This window comes from Gopherus evgoodei, unplaced genomic scaffold (genome assembly GCF_007399415.2).
Source record: "Gopherus evgoodei ecotype Sinaloan lineage unplaced genomic scaffold, rGopEvg1_v1.p scaffold_32_arrow_ctg1, whole genome shotgun sequence".
NCBI classification, from domain to species: domain Eukaryota; kingdom Metazoa; phylum Chordata; order Testudines; family Testudinidae; genus Gopherus; species Gopherus evgoodei.
Genome location: NW_022059994.1, coordinates 4,341,074 through 4,359,326, shown reverse-complemented (window position 1 = coordinate 4,359,326; position 18,253 = coordinate 4,341,074). Strand labels below are relative to the sequence as shown.

General features: G+C 51.2%; 1 protein-coding gene across 2 annotated transcripts; it reads right to left on the bottom strand.

Annotated features, from left to right (window-relative positions):
• Nucleotides 1-8,042: 8,042 nt before the first annotated feature.
• LOC115640731 (zinc finger protein 345-like) lies at nucleotides 8,043-17,869 on the bottom strand. Of its 2 annotated transcripts, none has more exons than XM_030543671.1 (5): nucleotides 17,712-17,869; nucleotides 15,682-15,795; nucleotides 12,781-12,852; nucleotides 11,298-11,414; nucleotides 8,043-10,952 (listed from the first exon to the last, which is right to left on the bottom strand). In XM_030543671.1, exons 2-5 carry the CDS (start codon nucleotides 15,713-15,715, stop codon nucleotides 8,638-8,640), a joined length of 2,538 nt encoding a protein of 845 aa, XP_030399531.1. In that variant the 5' UTR covers nucleotides 15,716-15,795; nucleotides 17,712-17,869; the 3' UTR covers nucleotides 8,043-8,637. The 2 variants fall into 2 exon arrangements, with proteins under 2 accessions (XP_030399531.1, XP_030399532.1); XM_030543672.1 differs by having other exon boundaries at nucleotides 12,781-12,849.
• Between the last annotated feature and the right edge of the window lie 384 nt (nucleotides 17,870-18,253).

The following is an 18,253-nucleotide window of genomic DNA, read 5'->3' as shown; positions in this document are numbered from 1 at the left end:
TGCGTGAACCAGTTAAATCACAGTAAGGCGTGTGCGTGAATGTACCCCACACTAACCTGCTAGGAACTCTCTCCATGTAGACATTGCTGATGTGCATTAAGTTTGTTAATGTCTTTTCAACTAGTCTTCTTTGAAACAAGACGAATCAAAGCCCATTAACTACTAATGCACATCAGTGGGGTCCACATAGACAGTCCTTGGCAGGTTAGCATGGGGTAGATTCACACACACCCCTTACTATGCAGTAAATATTAATGCCCTCAGTAAAAATAAAATGCAGGAAATCCAAAACTGATCAAAGGAAATACTTTTAATTGTACATGAAAGACTGTGGAACTCATTGCCACAGGAAGTAATTCAGGCCAAAACTTAGCAAGAGTCCCATCTCATCCTTTAGGTTAGTGGTCAGCATACCTTGCCTGTGAATTACAGCTAAGAGCTTTCGTTCCAGCATCCCTATTCCCATATTACAGAAAGGGGGTGACTTGTCCAAGGTTATGCAGCAAGTCACTGGAAGACCTGGCTCTGCCAGTCCTGAATCGTATCTACTGGACAATTCTGTTTTCATGAAGGTTCTTAACTCTTCACTGGCTACACACAACATTATGCAGCAGGGCTCACTGATGTAATGGGCTTAGACTACAGAACTTAAAAAACGCAATTTTCAGCAGTTATGTTTAGCTGGACTTTTTACCTTAGGGTTTGTCTGGACAGGAAGTTACATTGGTATCATTAAATTGGTGCAACTGCCAGTATGGACATTTATTCTGGTATCAAAAAGTGTCCACACAGGGATTTATACCAATGTAACTATACTGGTTTAAATTCACCCCTTACCGTATAGTGCCGTAGCTTCCCAAACAAGCAAATCTTAAGTGTCACATACCCCAACTGATGCCACAACTACTTCTGCCCAAACTCTCCCCCATCAGTGGAAGTGGGTTGCCTCCTGTTTGTAGGAATTGCAGAGAAGCGGGGGTGTTGCACCCCAAGAATCTAGTTTGCTTGCTATGAAGCACGAAAGAGAAATCACAAATGACTCAATTCCACCCCCCAATCCCCACCCCCCTCAATCAGCCAAACATTTACTAAGGTGCAGTGAACGTGATTATGGTCCAGTTTAGTTATGCAAATGTAAAACAAAGACCATTTTCTGTCCAAAAGCATCAGAACAGCAGAAAGGGAATAAATACATTCAGATAAATAGAAAAGTGCAGACTTTCCTGCCAGGGAACCCTCCCCCCACCCCTCCCAAACTTTCTCTTACAGAAACCAGAGATTTGGGGCTTGTGTCTGAAACAAGCCTTTTTTTAAGCATGTGTTCTTAAGACACTAGGGCAGATCCTCAGCTAGTATAGGCTATCAGAGCTACATTAAGCCATGAAAATTTACACCAGCTGATCTGTACCACTAGCCCTCATTAAATATGATTTACTAATAGAGCAATCAATTTATCTCATACATTTTATTGCTTTAAATTCATCGGCTACTTCTGTCCCCGGCCTAATATCAATGGACCGGCATGTTTTACAAATTTCCAAAAATCAGTTGTTGACCAATTTTAACTAGCATTTGACCTGCTATAAACAGTTCAGGTTACCAGAAGCAGAGTAGGTATTAGTGGAAATACAGACTAAAACATGTAGTAGCAGTGAAAGTCAGTGTTACACTGGTATATGCCAAAGCTGCTTGAACTGATTTATTGTCAAACAAAAAGAAATAATCCAGCCTTCCATCCAGAACAGTTAAATATTCCACCTCCATAAGCATTTCAGGTGCATCTGCATTCCACGCTGAAATGCTAAAAAGCTGAACAGAGCCCCAGATCAAATAAAGATTAACGGCCAATGCTCTCTTTTCAGTTATGCATCTGCAGGGATCTTTAAACGAATATGAAAGTGGTGGATAGAACCGGAATGTGCACAAATCCCTAGTGTTATTTGTTCTTGATAGGAGAACAAAATCTTGCTTTATTATAACTACAACCACAATCTGCAGAAGTTCATGAGACAATAAATATATTTGTTCTTTAATGCAGCCCGTTGTTTCTTCATTGTGCATCAGGCTATTTAGACAGAGGCAGCATTCCAAGAGACCAGATCAGTTGATGCCAATGTGAGAGGAAGAATAATCTACCCAGTTAGGGAATGGTTTTGCTTTGGGGACAACAAGCTTTGTCAGGGAACCCATCAATATCTTGGCAACTAGGGAAAAGGAGAAGTGACTGATTCTGAAGTGCTACAACTTAGCACTTTTGGTCTACCAATGCAGAGAATGGAGATTTCAGCATTTCTGAGACCTGCACACGGCTTAAAAAAGAACCAATTAATCTGTTCAGGTAAGTGCTTTTGCAAAAATTACTCTACATCTTAGCTGCCTCATTCCTATAAGAGCTAAACGGGGGTTGGATGGTTAACAACTTCTCTAGGTGCGTCACAAAATCTCAACCCTCACACACAGACTGAAGAGTCAATAAAGAACTATTATACCCCAGATCAATGGCCATGGGGGCTGCAGTGAAATGTGGAACAGGGCAGTTAGTTTTGTACCTGACCCGGGACAAGCCATGAGCACCTTCAAGTCCAGTTGTCTTCACCCAATTCATTTAGCTCCTGGGTGAATCTAGTGATCAGCCCCATCTCTTGCTCTATGTTACGGATCCTCTGCTCCACAGCACCCATGCTTTGCACCAGCTCAGCCATCAGCGACCTCATTGCCTCCTGGTTTTTCACAATAGTTTCTAAACAAAAAAGGAAGAACACTCATATCTAATATAGCACAAGTTTCCCCTTCGCCAAAGAAAATCTAGTACAATATGTTACTGTTCAGTGAAAGAAACACACAGGCCTTGTAAAGCTCATTGGAAAATAGGCTCCTCCCTCCTTGAAAACATTGACAAATACAGTCAAGAATCAAACTACTTTGATTTAGAAATGCTGCCAGTGCCTCAACAGAGCTGTACTTCAGTTTCCTCATGTCCCCATTCTCCTCTATGAGCCAAGCTACTTTTCCCATTATGCACTACAGCACGGGACTCCCATGATGGAAGACTAGTGCATCATGGGAAAAAGTAGTTTGGCCAGAGATCCTGGCCAATGCTGATCATAATCCTCTCAGCTTGTCGTCACTTCTTTCCATTGCTTTTTGCCCCACCACTAATCTTCTCTTCTACTTAATTTGAAAGCACCTAAAGGCAGGAACCATCTTTTTGTTGTTTGTATAACAACTAGCAAATAATCATAAGGTCATAATCAGTGTCTCTAGTCTAGGGACTACAGATAGAGAATGAGTTCTCACTTTGTTTTCAGCAGACAGGAGTTGCTGCACTTCCTCTCCCTCCTTCCATTAATCTGAACCCCTTTAAACAGCGTAAATTCAGTTTTCGTGCAGCTCACCTAGTGCCAACATGCCCATCTCTTGGTTCATGTCCTGATGGATGGTAGAGGGATCCTCCAAGGCAAACACCTCCTCCCATTGCTGGGGTGCAGGAGTGGTTGCTGGGACAAGTTCCTCTTGGGACTCGCTTTTATCATCTTCCTGTTTAGCAGATCTGTGGGCTGCAAGGACACCCAAGCTGACACTTGTTAGAAAATCCACAGCAGTCAAAACAAGTTTCATACAGCAGTCAAAACTGTTTGTTTTTTTTTTAAGGCACAACTACTACAGAGCAAATCACATACTGAAAGGTATTGTATCTTTGAGTACCCCAGACTCTCACTAATCAGATGCTGAGCTGCTAATTCCTCCCAGTTCTCCTGGGCTGCAACATAAACTCAGATTTTTCTCCCCCACAAAAAAATTCTATATTCTATCTAGGTAGGATCCCTCATGGCCCATTTTAATTGAAAGTGCGACTTACAGCACTATATGCTTCTGTTACAAACAGAAACCTCTGCAAAGCAAAAATGGGAGACAGGAATAAGGTACTAAACTCCTGAACACCAGCCATACCAATCCACAGAGCTGGAACAGCTCTTGTTCCTCAATCTCCACCCCACAGCTCAGAACCTACAGTCCCAGATTTTGAGAACTGCTGAGGTAGACACTTTGGGTCATGACCCAATTTTAAGAGTGCTGCTAGAGCTGATTTAGGCTTGCTGGGGCATAGGGTCAAAGCCCAATGCCCACTACTAGGGCTGCCAATTTTGGTTGAATATATTCCTGGTAGGATGACCAGATGTCCTGATTTTATAGGGACAGTCCCAATTTCTTGGTCTTTTTCTTATATAGGCTCCTATTACTCCCCAGCCCCTGTCCTGATTTTTCACATTTGCTGTCTGGTCACCTTAATTCCTGGAGATGTTCTCACATGACAATCTTTAATTCCTGGAGACACCAGGTCAGATCTGGGGGATTGGCAACTCTACTCACTCCCCGGAGCCAAAACAGGCACCCTGGGGCCCTCACAGGTCCCCCAACAGCAGCAGAGCTCAGGTGGGCTCAGGCTTCAGTCCCCATTCCTGGGGTCACAGAAATTTTGTTGTCAGAAAAGGGTTGTGGTGCAATGAAGTTCAAGAACCCACTAGTCTACCATCAATACATTTGTATTTAATACCTGAAAAGTGCTTTAATGAAACCCCACCTAGGCCATAAATCCCTAGGAGCAGAAAGATTAGGATTTTTCTTCACAAAACAATGTTAAAGAACAGAAAAAACTTCTCTAGCCAAAAACAAAGAGAAAACACACAGAATTAAGACTGGTGTTTGGCAAAGGGCAGATCCTAACTGCAAAAAAATAGAAGCCAGAAACAGCCAGAGAAAAATCAAACACTAAACCCAAGCTGACAATCTATTTAGAATTGTATTGGAGAGCAGAACAAAACGGAAGCCTTTTACATGCAAGAAGCAGTAACACCAAACCACATTTTCTTTAAAACTCCCATAGCAATCTACACAGAACTACCCTACTAAATGACCTCGGTTGTGTATTGTATCATTGTACCCTGATCGTCAGGAAAAACCTCCTAATTTATCCCGACCCCCTTGAAGTACCTAGGCACCGCTCTGCGCCCCCACTCCTCAGCGGTTTCAGCCTGAGCTCACCCAGCCTAACCAACAGGGACGAGCTCGCCCCAATCTTCTCCGGCTGCAGCGCCTGGCCGCCTTGGGGCTCCGCCGCTGTAGCTACCGCCGCTAGTTCTTCCCGCAATGCGGCTCGCAGCTCCACTCCCGCAGCCGCAGCGCTGCGGGCAATAGCCGCCAGCCGCTCCCCGACGGCTGCCAAGCGACCCCACCGGTCCCTGCTCATCGTAACTGCCGAGCTCGCTTTCCCGCTCACCGGGGCTTTATATAAAGAAGAGCCGGACGACACCGAATCAACCTGCTCTCTGCCAGACCTCAGCGGAGCAGTTTTCACACAGGTCCGCTCCAGCTAACATTCTAAACCCCCCCCCCCCACCCCACATGTTAATAGCAGCGTCTAGTTCAGCTTCATCAGTTCTGTTTTCATCCACCTGTTTTTCCCCCATTGCGTTTTTAGCCTAGCCGGAGTAGTTCCCTTTTCAGTCACGTCATCTGCTCACAAACTTCTCTCGCTCTGGTCCTAGAAAAAAGGAACCTGGGCCTGTTGTTTCCCTTCGCCACCCAGCAGGGCTGCCCAGAGGATTCAGGGGGCCTGGGGCAAAGCCATTTTGGGGGCCCCTTCCATAAAAAAAGTTGCAGTACTCTAGAATACTATATTCTCGTGGAGGCCTGGGGCAAATTGCCCCACATGCCCCCCTCCCCCCCAGGGCAGCCCTGCCACCCAGGAAACCTACCGGAAATTCAGGTAACCTTATTTGCTGAGTGGCGTCATGTTTATTGAGAGCATTAATAGGAAAGAAGTGTGAGCTACCCAAAATTATCCCCTAAATTATTCTACCAAATATGCTCTAGGAATTCTTCGAGAATACTCTGGCCTGTGGTATACAGGAGGTCAGATTAGATTGTCACAATGGTCCCTTCTGGCCAGAGAAGCTATGAATCTGTATTTATTTGTAAGGGAATACACGCAGGTATAGATTTACACACCACACGTCTATACTTGATGTCATAGTTTGATACCCTACGATGGCATCTTATTCTCATCAGGAATCAAAAATCTGAGTTAACATCAAGTTAAAGTTGCTCCTTCCTGTTAAAAAAACCTCAGCGGCCAGTTAAAACATAGTGATTTAAAACAACGGCATGGAAGGATGAAAAGAAAAGCAGCTAAACAGAGAAATAGCCACATGGCTCAGAGTCACTCAAATCAAATATCGCATATTGGATGTTGAAACTAGCAAGCCACCTTACCTCTGACCTCAGCAAGAGAAAAATTAACTCTGACCTTAGTAACTCAAAGAGGAGAAAAGAAAAACGATCTTAATCCTGGCCTCAGAATGTCCAAGAGGAGATAAAAAATAGAACCTTTACTCAAATGAGTTGAGGATTTGCTTTTCCTTATGAAACTTTTCTCATTCTCTAACTGAAATAAAATGAATACTATCATTGATTATATTATTATAGTGCCTGCGAATCTCAGTCACAGACCACGACCCTGTGCCAGCCACCATATAAAACACAAACTAGACACTCCCTGCCTCAAGCAGTTTACAATCGAAGTAGAAAGTCTTGACTTTTTGGGAGACTCCTGCACCCCATCTAAGGCCCATCGTGACTCATGTTTTTTTCAGAACAGAGGACTCCGGACTCTGGGAATGTTGGAAATGTAAGCGCTACTTTATTACAACTAGTGAAAAGCAAGAAACAAAATGAAAGAACCCTTCTGCCCACCTCGAATGCACTGATCCTGATCCAGGTGGCTGCATTAACAGGGAAAAGGTATCAGAGTCCATGGCTGATTCCAGGTCCCGTCACCGCAAACAGAAAAGAGCCTTCCTAAGTTAAAAGGAAATTACAAGCAAGCAAACAGACAGACAAATGAATCCAGTTCTAAAAGCAATGACCCAGCCCCAGGAAATCCCAGGATCGGGGTTTAATGGGAGGTAAGGAATCAGTTATTACAGTGATAGGATACTGTAATGTTAACTCCTTCTCTGCTGGCAGGGTCCAGCAGGGCCTCTGTCTCCAATCCCAGTTTTATTCTCTTGGTGCTAGTGTACCTGTGGGGGTGAGTGTGACAGTGCACAGGCTGGGCTGTCAGGCTTCTCTGCCTGTGGCTTCAGTGGAGGGGATTGGCGTGGATTCTGATGCAACCTGGACTATTATCTCTCCTGGCTTCCTTCTCAGCTCAGATTCGCCCTCTTGAGGCACTGGGTGGAGAAACCCCCCTTTATTTCTGTAGCATCATTTGTAGCCACAGGGATCAGCACCTGCCGCCTCAGATATTCCTGTCTTCTCATCCGTGCAGCGAGTTCTCAGACATGGCTTCCCAAGACCAAACCTGGCCGTGTCCCAGATCCAGCCTCCCCCACCTCCTCCTTTCACTCCTGACGATCTCATGTTGCTAATGGGATCGGGGTCTTTGCCTCCCATGCTCGACTGTCAGTGTTGGTGTTGGCAAAAATCCTGGCATTTCCTGTGAAACATCCCTGAATCAGAAATGTGAATAATCACTTGCCTAACAGTACAAATGTGACACCACCGGGGGCTATTGGGAAACAGTATAAATGTACCATTCAGGCTGGGAGGCTGTTGGGGAATCATATAAAAGTGGCACTCAGGTTGGAGGGGTGGGGGGCTGGTTGATGGGGAATGGTATAAATGTGACACCCAGAGGAGCAATATGAATGTGATGCTGAAGCGAGTGTGGAGATGAGATTCTTCCTTCCCACAATGCTCAGTCAGAGGCAGAGTCTTCTTAGCCCTGCCAGCACCCCGATCGCCTGCACCCCCCTGCACCCATCAGCCATCCCCACCCAGTTCCCCAAACACAGGTCCCCACCTCTGCCAGTGCCCCAGATAGGTTGGCTGCCTTTCTAATGGCTGGTAACCAGAGCCCTGAAGCCCCATCCCTTGCTCTGTTTCCTCCAGGCCCCGCCCCTTCTCTGCCTCTTCCCCCAAGGCCCCATCCCATTCACTGCTTCTTCCCCAAGGCCCTGCCCCCTTCTCCACCTCTTTCCTTGAGGTCCCACATCCTGCTCTGCCTCTTCCTCTTTCCCTCCATTAAAAAAAAAAATGGACATCAGGGCTTATCAAATGGCACCCGGACACACAAGCCAAAACCCAGACGGTTTGGGTGAAAACCAGATGAGTGGCAACCCTACCTCCCAAGCACTCAATCCAGCCCCCTCCCAGCACCTCGTCCTCACCTCCTCCTTTGTGCTCCAGGTGCTTAATTCGCCCCCCTCCCCTGATAATTCTCATCCTCCCCGATACACAAGTGACCTCCTCCCCTCTGGTTCCCATCCCCCTCGGGCGTGGGATCCGGAGGTGAGCCTGGTGCTCTCGGGGATGACACATCCTCAGGCCAGTGGTGGCCACGGGACAGGGAACGGGTGGGTGCATGCGTGGCGGGAGACCACCTCTCGTTGGTCAGGATATATCCCTGCCAGGTGGGGTGGCTGGGTTAGCGCCCGACAGCTGCCAGGAGCACCCACTGTCTGTCCCCACCCTGCCAGTCTAGAGAGGAGGGCCTGCTGCCTGTCCCCCGTTCTGGGAATGGGGCAGGGGGCCACTGGCCCCAGTAAACAGCTCCAGAGAAAGATGGGAGGCTGGTTAGGAAGTGGGTGGCAGCTGGGGCCAGGCCTCCTGGGGCAGGGTGGATGCCCAGCCTGAGCTACCATCCCCCAGCCGCCATGGGGTGGGAGTCACGTCTGGGGCAGGGAAGGTTTTCATGCCCCATCCCCGTAGCCCCCCGGCAGTGTGTGGGAAGGGAACGGCTGCTGCTGTGGCGTCCTCTGCCCAGGCCGGGGGCTGGCTGCTCCTCCTCTCCCCTTCCCCCCACCAGGTTGGCAGGAGGGAGAGGGCAGCCTCGGCGGTGGCAGCGGCAGGTCCTCTCTGTGGTTTGGCCGGGCCAGAGGGGGTGGAGTCTTTCTCCACCTCAGCCCCGCCCCCTCCCTTAAAGGGCCGGTGTTGGGTGGCAGTGGCGGCGTGGGCCCTCTGGTGGCGGTTGCGGTGGGAGCTGCGGCTGAAGGCCTTGCCACAGTCAGGGCATTTGTACGGCTTCTCGCCCGTGTGGACGCGCCGGTGCCGCTCCAGGTGGGAGATGAAGCCAAAGCTCTTGCCGCAGACTCCGCAGGGGTAGGGCTTTTCGCCCCGGTGGGCCCGCTGGTGGGCCAGCAGCTGGGCCCCTGCTGCGAACCGCTTCCCACAGTCCTTGCAGCGGTGGGGCCGGCCGCTGGAGTGGACCCGCTGGTGCTGGGCCAGGGTGGAGCTGACGGCAAAGGCTTTGCCGCACTCATCGCATTTGTAGGGCCGCTCGCCGGTGTGGACGCGCCGGTGCCGCTCCAGGTGGGAGCTGACGCTGAAGCCTTTCCCGCAGTCTCCGCATTCATAGGGCCGCTCGCCGGTGTGGATGCGCCGGTGCCGCTCCAGGTGGGAGCTCCAAGCAAAGCCCTTCCCGCAGTCCCCGCACTGGAAGGGCTTCCCGGCGGCGTGGGATTTCTGGTGCTTGGCCAGCGCCGCCGGCTCGCTGTAGCCCTTCCCGCACTCAGGGCAGCGGTGCGGCTTGTCGCCGGCGTGGACGCGCTGGTGCCGGTCCAGGTGGGAGCTGACGCTGAAGGCCTTCCCGCAGTCGTCGCAGCGGTATGGCCGCTCCCCGGTGTGGATGCGCCGGTGCTTGATGAGGGCCGAACACCAGCCGAAGCATTTGCCGCACTCGCCGCACTGGAAGGGCCGCTCGCCGGTGTGAATCCGCTGGTGCTTCACGAGCGAGGAGCTCTGTCCGAAGCCCTTCCCGCACTCGGGGCACTTGTGGGGCTTATCTGCGCAGCCCGAAGGCGCCGGGGCAGGCTCCGGTACGGCGGCTGGTGGTGGCATGCGCCGGCGGCCGCAGTCGGCACACTTGGTGGGATCCCTCGCGCTGCCGGCAGGTGCTGCCTGGAGCTGGGCCACGGTGGCGGCGCTGAGGTGGTAGCTCTTCCCACAGTCTGTGCATTTCCGTGGCTTCTCCCCGGTGTGGACGCGCCGGTGCCGGTAGAGGTGGGAGCTGCGGCTGAAGCTCTTCCCACAGTCGTCGCACTGGAAGGGCCGCTCTCCAGTGTGGACGCGCCGGTGCCGCTCCAGGTGGGATGTGAAGCCGAAGGCTTTGCCGCACTCGGGGCACTGGAAAGGTTTTTCTCCCCGGTGCTTCCGTTGGTGGGCCAGGAGGGCAGCGCCCAGCCCGAAAGCTTTGCCGCAGTCTTGGCACCGATGGGGCTTGTCAGCAGCGTGGACCCGCTGGTGCTGGGCCAGGGTGGAGCTGACGGCAAAGGCTTTGCCGCACTCGTCGCATTTGTAGGGCCGCTCACCGGTGTGGACGCGCCGGTGCCGCTCCAGGTGGGAGCTGACGCTGAAGCCTTTCCCGCAGTCTCCGCACTCATAGGGCCGCTCGCCGGTGTGGATGCGCCGGTGCCGCTCCAGGTGGGAGCTCCAGTTGAAGCCCTTCCCGCAGTCCCCGCACTGGAAGGGCTTTCCGGCCGCGTGGGACTTCTGGTGCCGGGCCAGCGCCGCCGGCTCGCTGTAGCCCTTGCCGCATTCGGGGCACTTGTGGGGCTTGTCGGTGGCATGGAGGCGCTGGTGCCGGATCAGGTTGGAGCGCTGGCTGAAGGTCTTCCCACATTCGGCGCAGCGGAACGCCTTGTCCACCCCTGCAGGCGCCGGCGGCTGCTTGAGGGCTCCTGTCTGGCCTGCAGGTTTGTCTTCATTCTTCCCTTCCGAGCTCTGTAGTTTCCCATCCGGCCCTGCGCTGGGATTCTCCACCTCCTCTTTGTCTGGTGATGTCTCCTGCAGCTGTGTTTTCCCAGGAGATCCCAGTGGCTGCTCCTCCTCTTCCTCTTCTTCTTCTTCCTCCTCCTCCTCCTCCTCCTCCTCTTCACTCGCTGACCCTTCGCCTGCAGGGAAAGAGAATCCAGATGTGAGTCATGAGGGAGGAGGGTCTCCCCACTGCAGCATGTTGTACTGGGGGTGAAATGATGCTGAACCTAAGGGTGTGAAAGGAATCGTCATCATTCCCTGTACTGGGAGTGCAAGAGAAACTGAGAGACATCAGGGCCCCGTTGTGCTGGGCGCTGCACAGACACACAGGGAGAGACAGGCCCTACCCCAGCTGAGATCAGGGCCTCGTTGTGCCGGGCACTGCACAGACACACAGCAAGAGACAATCTCTGCCCCTAAAAGCTCACAGTCTAAATATTTCACTCATATATGGTTTTCTCCTGGGCTTTACTCCTGCTCACCTGGACTGCTGCTTCTCGGGATCTCTCTGTCCTCAGAGGCCTGGAGATCTGGGACCCACGGTTCTTCCCCTCGTTCCATCCAGGAGAGCAGGTCAGGTTTAGAAATCGGAAATCCCGCTGGCAGGAGAGAAGAGGACAGATTAAGTGTTGATGAGATACTAATCAGGCTAGGTTGATTGTTTTACAGTAGCACATAGAGGCTCTAACTGAGATCAGGGCCCCACTGTGCTGGGCGCTGCACAGCCACACAGGGAGAGACAGGCTCTTCCCCCAGCTGAGATCAGGGCCTCAGTGTGCCAGGCGCGGCACAGACACACAGGGAGAGACAGGCCCTGCCCCAGCTGAGATCAGGGCCCCATTGTGCCAGGCGTGGCACAGACACACAGGGAGAGACAGTCTCTGCCCCAGCTGAGATCAGGAACCCTGTTGCGCCGGGCGATGCACAGACACACAGCAAGAGACAGTCCCTGCCCTAGCTGAGATCAGGGCCCTGTTGTGCCAGGTGCTGCACAGACACACAGGGAGAGACATGGATTGACTCCAGCACATGGTCCATGATTAAGAAAGGGCTGGACCATCTCCACGACATGCATTTCACCTTGTCCTAGGTAGACAGATCAGAAAGACAAACCCAGTATCTTTCCCCAAACTCCCTTTCAAAGCCCAAGGTGATGGATTATCATTGTGGGCCCAAATCCCATGGGATTTGGACACAGGAATCCATCAGGGTGTTTTGGAAATTCCAGCCTGAATTATTCAACTGGGCGAATGCTTTCCCCATGGAAGCCCCTCAGCCAACAGATCAAGTACAAAATCCCGTTGGCTTCAAGTAGCAAGAACCACTGGTCATTCTATTTCTGGGACAACCACAAGCTGGCATCCCTTAGAGGGACCTGGGTGGGCATAGGGTGGCTGGGTGAGTGACAGATGTTTTGGTTCACCAGCCGTTCCAAGGAAATTGAAGGGGAGGGGGAACATTGTTTCAGGTGGAACCAAAAATGACTTCCTTTTTAAAAAAAAAAATTAGGAAACCCCAAAAGGTAAAAAACCCATTCATTTGGGGCCGGACGCAACATTTCCTTTTGACAAAACACCAACCGTTGTGTTTGGATTTTGACGGTTCTGGAACGTTTTTTCCTGGCTCATTGGTTCACTTAAAGAAAAGGAAACTTTTGAAACAAAATGTCCTTTTGAAGCAGAAAATTGAACTGTTTTGTTTGAGAAGAGGTTGAAACACTTCCGTTTTCCGGAACTTTTTTTTAGAGTTTTATTCGACTGCAACAGGTACCAATTTGCACAACACTTCGGGGTCGCTGCTGCTGTAGTTTTCGTCCACAAAAAGGTTCCTCCAAAACATTTAATCCACCTCTGCTCGGGGCTTCCAGGCCTCCTTGAGAGGTGGCTCAAATAGCCCCCTCCGCCCCCCCCGGGTCACTAACAGCTTTTGCAAATCTCTCGTCACCTCCAACTCGCAGGGACTTACCCGACACCAGCTCCCTGCGGTGGGATTCGGCCATCGCGGTGATCCGCGGCATACTGATGGCCATCTCTTCTGCTAACAAGAAACGGATGAGACGGCGATTAGACACACTGCAGGCCGGGACGGTCTTGCCCGGGACAACCACTAGCCCAGATCCCCCTCGCTTAGCAAAAGCAGTGCAAGGCAAAAGAAGACAGATCAACAGTGCAAGGTCTGCTCCATAACCGTTGGCTTTCCATTGACTTCAGATTTCTCTTACAGGGCTCCCTATTGCCACAGTATCTGAGTGTCTCATTAGGCTTTGGGAGAATTCAATTTTTATTTCGGTCTCATTTGGATGGAGAACATCCATGTTTATTTTTAAGCTTTTCTTAAAATCATCATCAATTTCAGTGCTCATGGTTGTGGGAAATCATGAGGGGCGACCCCTGACAATAATTCTCTAATGACAGTAGACCGGGGTCGACAACCTTTCAGAAATGGTGTGCCGAGTCTTCATTCATTCACTCTGATTTAAGGTTTCGTGTGCCAGTAATACATTTTAACATTTTTAGAAGGTCTCTTTCTCTAAGTCTAAAATATATAACTAAACTATTGTTGTATGTAAAGTAAATAAGGTTTTTAAAATGTTTACGAATCTTTTTTTAAAATTAAATTAAAATGCAGAGCCCCCCCCCGGCTGGTGGCCAGGACCCAGGCACTGTGGGTGCCGCTGAAAATCAGCTTGCGTGCCACCTTCGGCACCCGTGCCATAGGTTGCCTACCCCTGGAGTAGACAGTGCGATTCAGAAAGTTAAAGCTTTATAATGGTTAACACACAAATGGTCAACCTCCCATCAGCTCTCGCTCTAGGAATTATTTCGGGGCAGTTCTCTGGCCTGTATTAGCCAGGAGGTCAGACAAAATGGATACAGTGGTCCCATCTGGGCTAGGAATTTACGAAGTAAATTGCCTTAAATGAAACTCTACTAAATTCTCCAGCAGCATTTTCCTTGCTTTGTCCAGCCATGAATTTTGACACTTATCATTGGAAACACTCCGTTTGCCAGAAGTTGGAAATGGGCAACAGGGGATGGATCACTTGATGATTCCCTGTTCTGTTCATTCCCTCTGGGGCACCTGGCATTGGCCACTGTCAGAGGACAGAACACTGGGCTAGATGGACCTTTGATCTGACTCAGTATGGCCGGTCATACGTTCTTATGAAATAGTTTTTCCTTGCTTTGTGCATGTGTGATGGAATTGATGTTTCCCGACATTCACCAACAGCAGTCGAATCCTGTCTGTAACATATTGTCCTCTATCTAGGTAGAGCCCTGCCAAATTCATGGTCCATTTTCATAAATTTCATAGCATTTTCAAAATCTTGACTGTCACGGTTTCAGATATTTAAATCTTAAATTTCACGGTGCTGTAACAAAACATGAACAGGTATTTAAAAACGGCAAAATCTAAACAAGCAAAGCCCTTAAGACTCAGCGTTTCTCAAACTTGGGGTCCCAACCCAAAAGGGGGTCACAAATCTATTGTAGGGGGGTCACGGCATAGCCACCCTCACGTCTGTGCTTTCAGAGCTGGGCAGCCGGAGAGCAGCAACTGCTGGCCGGGTGCCCAACTCTGAAGGCAGCACTGCTGCTAGCAGCAGCACAGAAGTAAGGGTGGCAATACCGTGACCCCCCCCCGGATAGCTCTTTGACTTCCTTTTGGGTTGAGACCCCCAGTTTGAGAAACGTTGTGTACTTTTGTATACTTTTACTCTAGAGTATAGAGTAAAAGCACATCAAAGGCCAGATTTCATGATCCGTGACACGTGAATTTGGTAGGGCTCTAAATAAAGGCCGAGCTGTTATCCCCATGTTATAGACCAGAACCTGAGGCCCAGAAACACTAAGGGTGTATCTACACAGCAAGTGGCAGTCTGCGGCACTGAGTCCCAGAGCCCAGGCTGACAGACTCAGCTCCAGCGCTGAAAACAGCCATGTAGACATTCAGGTGGGAGCTTGGGCTCTGAAGCTAAGGGATGGGGGCGGGCTGTCCGTGTAGCTGTTCCCTAAGTGATTTATCCAAGATCACGCACACGCAGTCTGTGGCAGAACAGGGAATCGAAGGCTGGTCTCCCCCACCCAAAGAAGACCCTCACCACTGCACCAGACTTGCTCGAACAGCAAGAGCTCACGGCATGTCTCCATTACACCGTCAATCTGGATCCTAGCTTGTGAACAGAGTGTTTCCAAGTCCGCATGTGAGCGTCCACACTGCATTGTAAATCTGGGCTGATAACTGCTAGCCCCAGGTCTCACAGCCAGGGCAACGCGTCCACACTGCACTCGGGTTCGCGGCTTGAGCTGTGTCCACACTGCAAAATGACAGGGCTTGGACCTGAGCCACAGCGGGACTCGGCCTCTCACCCATCTAAGTCCTGAGGGCTCACTGACCCGAATCAGAATGATTTGTGTGCTGACAGAAGAGGGGCTTGGGCTGAAACCAGAGTCAGAGCCCATGCTGAATGCGCAGTGTAGACACACCCTAAAAGGACGCCGCAGGGGAAAGATCTCTGGCTTGGATTCTCCAGGTGCAGAGACAAGGGGAAATCTGTAAGGAGGCAAGGCTGGGAAAAACTGAGCAGATACTTGCTAGCCAGAGGTGCAAACCTACTAGCCACTGTGAAGGACAAGTACCTACAGCCCTTCTGTCCTCACTGAAGTCTCTAGGGAGGTTAGCAACTTGGCTGTTTCTGAATGTCCCTCAGGGAGAAAAAGGGTGTGTGGTGTGGAAAACGGTCTCTCTCTCTCTATCTCTCATGAGATCTCTAGGGGATGATCTTCTCCCTGCAAAAATCCAAGGCCCTCACATTCCTTCAGGCCTATCAGACAAACCACTAAGTGAGGGAGAGTGAATCCTTACCCAGAGATATCAGCGTCTCATAATTCTCCTGCATGGCGTCCCTGCGGAGGGCTCTCCGCCAGCCCACTGCACCCTGCAGAGAGGCGCAGACTCCTCATGGAAAGCCACCAGCTCCTGGGGAAAAAAAGCATCCGCCCATTCAGTACCAGCTGCTCCCTGGAAAATCCCACCAGCTTAGGGTGGGAGTCTGACTTCTCTGCTCTGGAATCTGGTGATAGTTCCTGAAATCAGCTATTCCCCAGTTTTTAGGGGGGACTAGGGCTCCATCCCAACTCGAGCTGGGTGGCCACCAGAATTTCCGTTCCTAGGGATTTTGAAATTGGCTTTCATTCCGAAAGGAGAAAAATGTCCAAAGGTCCTGTTAAAAAAACAAAACGGAAACTGCCCTCTGTCGGGGCAACCAAAATGTTTTATTTAAATAAACCTGAAATGTTTCATTTGGATTTGGGCTCTTTAAAATGGTACGGTCTATTGTACTTTATAACAGAACAGAAAACAAAATAAACTTGGGGAAAAGTTCAGTCCTTCTGAAAAGAAATTTTTGCAGAAATCGACATGTTCCTGCAGAATGTTTTGATGTCGACAAAATGGCATTTTCTGGTGGGAAAACGTTCTCTTGGAAATTGTTTTGGAACCACTCTGTTCCCATCCTCCGGCTCTAGGAAGTCTAACCCAGGAGAACACGAGGTGGGGTTTCTATCTCCCTCTAGTGGCTGCACCGTGCAACAGCCAATGCTACGGTGTACCCAAGGCTAACAGCGTGTGCGTTTTTGTCTCCTTCTAGTGACTGCACCGTGCAACAGCCAATGCCTCAAACAGTATATATTGCAGGCTAATAGGTAATTTTGCTCCACCCCCCTTACTAGCTTCACAGTGTCCGCCACAGATTATGAGCTACAGAAATTGGGTTTTTAGGTTTATGCTATCAGATCCAGCCGTCCAGACTTCAATCCTTGTAATATCATATGTGCATTTTTATACAACGTGGAAGGATGACCGACATAAGCCAATGGATGGGAAGGGATTGAACTCCGAATCCTTCAGGACGTACACTAACCCCTGGCTAAGAGGGTTAGAGAGGGACCTGAATCCACCATTGTCTGCTAGGCCAGTAGTTCTCAGCTGGTGGTCCGGAGATCCCTGGGGCTTCGCAGACTATGTTTAAGGAGTCCGCGAAAGGTTGTCATTACCATAGGCCACTGGTTCTCAGCCTGTGCTCCGCAGACCCCTTGGGGTCCACAGACTATGTTTAAGATTTCCAAAGGGATCCACACCTGCATTCGAAGTTTTGTAGGGGTCCGCAAATGAAGGAAAGGGTCGAGAACCCACTGCGCTAGGCGCTTTTCTGGAGCGGCTGACGCCACCATAAAGGCCCTGCTCTGGCTCAGCCTGGCAGTTCCTAGTCTGTTCCTTGCTGGACGTTTTTAGGACCCCAACACCGACAACGCCGGGTCTCTTTCTTCCCGTGCAGACTTGGCCCCTCCCAGCAGGACTGAACCCACCGGGGACGCCCTGCCAAGGAACAGTGTCTCCGCGCTGAAGGCTAGGAAAAGGCCCCATCAAAGGGGTTGTCGGGGGGGGGATCTTCCCTGACACTGTCCCCCCAAAGCGGCGCGTCCTCTCCCCCCAGATTGGGCTGGGGGCAGGAACTGGCTTTTCCTCTCTCGGCACCACAGCTTGTCCCCAGGAAAGTCACGTCTGCCCAGGGTGATGCCAGTTAGAGTGACCAGACAGCAAATGTGAAAAATTGGGACAGGGATAGGGGGAAATATAAGAAGGAGCCTATATAAGAAAGAGACCCCAAAATCGGGACTGTCCCTATAAAATCAGGACATCTGGTCACCCTAATGCCAACGGATCGGGGCAGATTTGGTGGGCGGGGGCTGGGAACCTCTTGTCCCCTTTCTGACTCCGCCTCTCCCTTTCTGTCCCCCCCTCCTCCCCCCGTCTCCTTCCCGCTCTGCCTGGGAGATTTGCTCCCCCCCCTTTCCTGCCCGGCCCCAGCGCTTCCCCCCAGGTCTCCCCATCACCTGCAGGCTCCGGCTCAGCGGCTGGTGCGGGCAGAGCCCGGGTCCGGTTCCAGCCCCCGGAGAAAGTGCCCCCCCACCAGGGCTGGGCGCGGAGGGGGCTTGGATCCAGGTCTCTCCCCCAGGTCAGCAGCGGCTCAACCCCCGGCTGGCTCCCGGAACTGCAGCTGCATCCGTCTCGCCCAGGAAACTCAACCCCCGGAGGTAGCAGCGAGTGCAAGGAAGAAACGCAGCAGCCCGTGCAGTCAGCAGGGCCCTCTAGTGGGGACAGCCAAGGGGGGGCCCCGCCCCCGCCCCCAGGCTCCCCAACCCCGGGGACAGAGCTGCCAGCCAGGCAGGCGCCCAGTGCCTGGAGCTTTCCCCACACCACGAGATCTTTCATGAGCCACGAATCCTCAATTCCTGGAGATGCCTGGGCCATCCTGGCCATCCCACCCTGCAGCCTCCGCCGGGGCCACGTCGCCCCCCGGCCACGGAGAGCAATCGGGGGCAAAGGGCAGTGGCTTGCCCTGGGGTCCTGGCAGCAGCCTGGGCGAAGAGAGATC

Bases quoted from the DNA above. Each gene is read 5' to 3' on its own strand.
- LOC115640731 (XM_030543671.1), bottom strand. From the start codon at position 15,715: ATGCAGGAGAATTATGAGACGCTGATATCTCTGG. The intron at 12,853-15,681 runs GTAAGGATTCAC...GTTTCTTGTTAG, and splicing joins TGAGACGCTGATATCTCTGG to CAGAAGAGATGGCCATCAGT. The intron at 11,415-12,780 runs GTAAGTCCCTGC...CTCTCCTGCCAG, and splicing joins CCGCAGGGAGCTGGTGTCGG to CGGGATTTCCGATTTCTAAA.